This window comes from Juglans microcarpa x Juglans regia, chromosome 7S (genome assembly GCF_004785595.1).
Source record: "Juglans microcarpa x Juglans regia isolate MS1-56 chromosome 7S, Jm3101_v1.0, whole genome shotgun sequence".
NCBI lineage: Eukaryota > Viridiplantae > Streptophyta > Magnoliopsida > Fagales > Juglandaceae > Juglans > Juglans microcarpa x Juglans regia.
The window spans coordinates 2,308,370-2,314,513 of NC_054607.1; the positions used below are offsets into that span (position 1 = coordinate 2,308,370).

Below are 6,144 nucleotides of genomic sequence, written 5' to 3' on the forward strand. Positions count from 1 at the left end.
CTAAGGTTTGTATCATTTTTTTTTAAAATAGAATATGTGAGATTTGCAGACATTGGATTATATAAATTATTGCCCAAATGAAAAATATAAGAAATAAGATAAACGGCTACATTAATAATATTATTAAAGAAATAATTTAGCTATAAAGTGATTATATAAAAATAATCTTATAAATTAATGTGACATGATATAATTTATCAGATTGTATAGTTATTTTTATTATAAAGTAAATATAATAGATAACATGAATTTATATTAATTTATAAAATTATTTTTATATAATTTATTTATGACCGTAACTTCATCATGTTTTTATTGTGAAAGAGCCCCATTCATGAGAAGATCAGCTTTTGTCGGTTTCCATAAATGGCCAAACCGGTACAGTACTACTAGAGGAAGCCTTAATCATCAACTTTAGTTCTTTTGAGATATTTCACAAAAGTATGGGTGAACAGTGCAAGAGTACATGGCATGCACGTATGAACGTACAATTATCTCAAATTTACGATTAGACTCAATTTGTATTCGTAAATTATCTCAATTCATTTTAATTCATCTCAATCTATCTCACTACTATTTATTATTATTCATCAATTTTAACTCACAAATCTCACTACTATTCATAATCTATCTCATTACTATTCATAATTCATCTTAACTCATTTCAATTTATCTTCAAATCCAAACAATACCTAACGAATGGCCTAGAAGCAGCGACAAACGTACACCTACTAAAAGTACGACTTATCCACTCCCATACTCTCCTCTTATTTGATGAAAATTTATGCTTTATTGGTGAAAGAAATTCCAGGGCCTCTAGAACTAAATTTAATTTTCTCTTTCACTGTTATGTTTTCGATCCCTTTTCCCCTTCCAATAATGGAGGGCCTAGCCATTAAAGCCCTTCAATGAATCTGTAAAAGTTAAGAGGCTAGCTTCAGCAGGCAGGTGTGCTATATTGAATTTGGCCTAAATACACTCGATCCAATGCCTTTAAAAATTAGTACCAAAATATCAAACAGTTTGGTTTTCATAATAAAACTTGAATATTATATTATATGTTAATGATCGATCGCTTGAATCTAGACATGTTTCAGCAACGCGTACAGTTACAGCTAATTCAATCCGCTCAATTCGCCATATGATGCACGAAAGTTACGATTAATATGGATCGATCGTCCGCGCGCAGGCCGGCAGCAATTTTGCTTGGCGCCCCGGCCGGCCAGATACATACATGAATCCTAGCTAGCTACTAGATGAACAAACGAAATCAGAAATATAGAAGAGCATAAAAAGTTGTGCCGCCGGCTATCCGATTAAGAAAGCTGCATTAATATTTTTATTTACAAATAATACTGAAAACCACAGCACAAACGAGCAAGAGTACTCGTTCGTAAACGTCCAAATTACGAACGCGACCAGGAACAACGTACGTCTTATATCATATTATTAACATTTGCTACTACTATATGATCAACACAAGGCTAGGTTTTTGACAAAGAATCTTGCTGATCATCTCTGATCTCAACACATTACATCCTTGAGAAGCTTGTACCTGCGCGTAGCGGTCCGGGGGGAAGGTGTCGGACTCTTTCCTTTGTCGGCGCTGTCTTCGCGATGATCATGCTGCTTTATTTTGTGATCTCCAGAATACTCAGACCGGCTTGTGATAATTCTGGTCTCGTTTACAGCCTCAGGTTTCTTTGATGAGGAGCTGCTTATACCTTGTTTTTTGCTCCTTTCCTCACTTTGGCACCAATCACACTGTTCAATCGGCTCCGCAAATTCGCTGTAGTAGTTACTACAATACCTAATTTTCAACAATCGAACAAACACAATTGACCCATAACATATAATCAGAAAGAAAGAAAGACATGATGACAGGATCAGTCCCATAGTTATATGCAGATAACGGCTAGCAGGACGAAGCCGGTTAATTGATAACATGCTGATGATCATTAATGCTATTGAGGCCCAGGATCATGTCTTAGGATGTGAAGATATGCTCCATGCCATATCATTAAACATGAATGATGATATTGTGGTTACTTGAGGTAGCTAGGCACCTATTGCACATGTATAGAAACGTGATCATGTATATCATGATGATAGGAATGATGATGGGTCGACATGGGTAATCGATAGCCATGGATGGTATGTGAAAGCAACATACGAGTGCTGGAAGCGGTTGCGGCATTTGTTGCAGCGGAAGAGCTTGTCGGGGAAACCCACGTCGCCGCACATGCAGCAAACAGTACTCTGGATATCCACCATATGATCTGCTTGAAGCAGCTAGCTTTGGATCGCTGTGAGGCAGAGCTAGATAGAATGTGATGATCAAAGAGAAACCCAACAAGATGACCGGAGATCACTCCCAATATTGAGAAAAAGATCAAGGGGAAGAGAGAGAGAGAGAGAGTGGCTAGACGTTGGTGTACACACACACACATATATATCTTTAGTATTCATATGTCAATATTGGATAGATGCTGATAAGCCTGATATACACAGGTAGACCACAGGTTGCTTGCAGTCGTTTTCAGCTAGGGCAGGCAGAGAGAGATGTGAACCTTAAAATTGAGATATACAAAATGACATCTACGTCCCGGTCTTACACAAGACCTCTATGCCCCTTGCGAACATTAAAAATATAATTCATCAAAAATCCTTCTACGAGGGAAAAATAAATATGAGCTAAAATATGTCACTTCAACAAATATAACTCGACAAGTCCTAAAAAATATAATAATATTAAGGTATTGTTTGGTTATACAACTGAGATAATATGAAAAATATATAAATAATAGTAAGATAGTTTGTGAATAGTAATGAAATGATTTGAGTTAAAATATTTTATAAAATTTTAGAAAATAAGAGAGAAAAATTTAATAAAAATATTATAAAGTTAAAATATTGTTAAAATATAATTTTTTAATATAGTTTTTCTTTTGATCATATTTGAAAAGGTTGAATTGTTTTATATTTTGTTTGTAAGTTTGAGAAAGTTGTAATAAATAATAATGATTAGATGAAAATTTTGAAAATTTGAAATTGAAAAGTGTTTATGTTTAAATGGTGTTTGAATGTTGAAATAAGATGAGATAGAATGAAATGATCTGTAATACCAAACGGGGCCTAAGACCTTAATTATTTTTCTCCCATTTTTTTTAAAAATTTTATTCTTCATCTATCGATTATTGCCTTTTGCTGCTTTACCGTGGTATATATCTCAATATTACCCAACGCCACACTCTTTTGTTGAAATTAGAAAGAGAAATGTTATAGTTATTGACTCATTAAGAGATCACACAAAAATAAATCTATAAATTGACATGATTTTATATAATACGTTATATTACTAGTCTTACAATCTAACATCTCACATTGAGTACGTGACGAGTTTACTTTTATGAGATCTGTTTGTAGTTAAAACATTTATCAATTAGAAATTAACATTGAAATATACAATATCTTTTTCTTTTTCTTTTTCTAGTTGATCATATTATCCGTTTAATGTTTTGATCATTTCATTTATCAATTTAATCCATTTTCAATTTTGAAAATATCAAAACATCCTATATGTTGCATCAACTTGATATCATCCATTTTAAATCGGATGACCAAGATGCTTATCCTATTAGCTTTTTTAAACTTATTATTAGCCATGGGATATCGGGTAGCTCAATGATCTTTGATTTAACAAACGCAGCCTTAGAGCAATTATCACATTTTAACAGTCGAGGTAATTATTTTGTTAATTTACCGATTATATTTACAATCTTATGATAACCTATAGTATTTCGAGCACATTATATTTTTATATAACACATACGTACGCGTCATACGTCACTTATGACGATTATATTATTTACAACTTCTCTTATTTTCACAAAAAGATGACATCTTCGTGGATTATAATCTACGACTTCACCCTCTCATTTCTAGACTGAGTTTTACATTTCCTCATACTTAGGTACTTCTTTCATTTTTTTTTTTTTATTTGAAGCCTCCTTTCATTCAATGGAAAAAGAAATATGAATATTAACAAAGGGAAGAGGGACAATCAGAGCCAAGATGAGGATAAAAATAAAGAGAAATGTTATTATGCATTCAAATTTATACCACTCGTTTTGCCTTGTCTTTGATGTGGCATTACAATGTAGTGCTATGCGACTTATTAAAAAAATTAAAAACAAATAGAGGGAATCCAAGATTTTAGTATTTCTCTTTCTATATTTTTGAAAATCATTTTATTTTGAATATATATATATATATATATATTTAATTTTTTTAATATGACGTTTCTACAGTGTCCCTGACATGGCTTTGCCACTTGGTGGCCACATCAGCCATTACTAAAAAATAGAAAAAGGAAAATAATATATGAATATTCAACTAAAAGGAAACCAAAAAGGCTCGGAAGATGTCCTAAAGGGAGAGTATTTTTTATTTTTTAAATTTCTCACCATCCAAACAGAGAGTAAGCAGCATAAGAGATGAAGCGTAAAAAATTTCAAAATCACTTGAATGATTTTGTGTTTTTCCATGCATTTTATTTTTTATTTTTATTTTTTAATAACGGTTGTCGTGGCGGTCACCACATGGCAAGGCCGGGGAAAATGCAGGGGCACCCTAGTATTTTCCTTTTTAATAAGCCACCCGTTGTGCCACGTCAAGAATATGAGGTTTGACTGTGGCAAGAGGGGGTCCATGAATCAATCATCTATTGTTTTCTGATGATAATGTGATATTTGCAAAGCTAAGGTGGAGGAGTGGAATAAACTTCAGTCTATTCTACAGCTATATAAACAAGCGTCGGGGCCATCACTTAATAGGCAGAAAACCTCAATCTTTTTCGGTTCAAATACAAAGGCAAGATGATCTAGAAAAATGTTAAAAAGAGAGGCTGGTGGGGAGATATATGAAAACTATGAAAAATATTTGGGTCTTCCAACTTATAAGATTTACAATTGGTAAAGAGGTACTTACAAAATATGTTCTCTAAGTTGTTCCAACTTATAATATGAGTGTGTTCAAGCTTCCAAATAAGCTGTGTAAAGAAATTTTTGCTTTGATGATAAACTTCTGGTGGGGACCATAATGAAAAAGGGCTTAGATGGAAGAGTTGGGCTAGTCTGGGTGCTTCTAAAGGTAATGGTGGTCTTGGTTTCAAAGATATGTTTCGTTTGGAAACCAAACTTATCTCAACTCATCATTACAACTTTTTTAAATTCCAACACAAAATATAATAAACAATTCAATTTTTTCAAATCTCAAAATAATAATAATATTAAAAAATAATATTCTAATAATATTTTATCATCTTAACTCAACTCAATTCAATTCAACATCCAAATGCAGCTAGAAGATTTTAATTTAGCTCTCTTGGCCAAACAGAGTTGGAGATTTCTTCAAGATCCAAATTCCTTAGTTGCAAGAGTCTATAAACACAAATATTTCAGGCATTCTAATATTTTGGTAGCACCACTTGGTAATTCTCCCTCGCTAGTTTAAATAAGTATCTGGTCAGCTAGGGATCTATTAAAGGAATGATTAATTCGGAGAGTGGAGAATGGCAAGCAGATCAATATATGGGGTCATAGGTGGATTCCTAAAGAAATTTCTTATTGTATTCAATCCTCAGTTAAGATTCTCAACCCATCCTCAAAAGTCTGTGAGCTTATAATTGATGAACAGAAAGAGTGAAATAAGGCACTGATTGAGGAAATTTTTGATATTGAAGAAGCTAAATTAATATGCAGCACCCCCATAAGTAAGACGGGAGTTGAAGATAAGCAGATATGGAATTTTACAAAGGATGGAAAGTTTACAGTTAAAAGTGCCTATCATTTATCACAAAACAAAAAACAAAAATGGAAGGGTGAGACTTCTAGTGGACTAGTAAATGATGAGTTCTGGACGAGTATATGGGAGATACAGGTACCACCAACAATCAAAATTTTCTCATGGCAAGTAGGGGATGATATTTTGCCTACAAAGTATAATCTGTATTGCAGGAAAATTATTGAATCTGCCATCTGTCCTATATGTTTAAGGGAAGAAGAAACTGTACGTCATGCAATTTGAAGTTGTCGAGCAGCAATGGATGTATGGGCAGAGAAGGGAAGTTTGCTACAAAAAATT

General features: G+C 33.2%; 1 protein-coding gene across 1 annotated transcript; it reads right to left on the reverse strand.

Moving 5' to 3' along the window:
- Window positions 1-1,316: 1,316 nt before the first annotated feature.
- Window positions 1,317-2,443, reverse strand: LOC121240344. The gene is made up of 2 exons (XM_041137765.1): window positions 2,174-2,443; window positions 1,317-1,810 (listed from the first exon to the last, which is right to left on the reverse strand). The coding sequence occupies exons 1-2, from the start codon at window positions 2,272-2,274 to the stop codon at window positions 1,525-1,527; spliced, it is 387 nt and encodes a 128-aa protein (XP_040993699.1). The 5' UTR covers window positions 2,275-2,443; the 3' UTR covers window positions 1,317-1,524.
- Window positions 2,444-6,144: the final 3,701 nt, after the last annotated feature.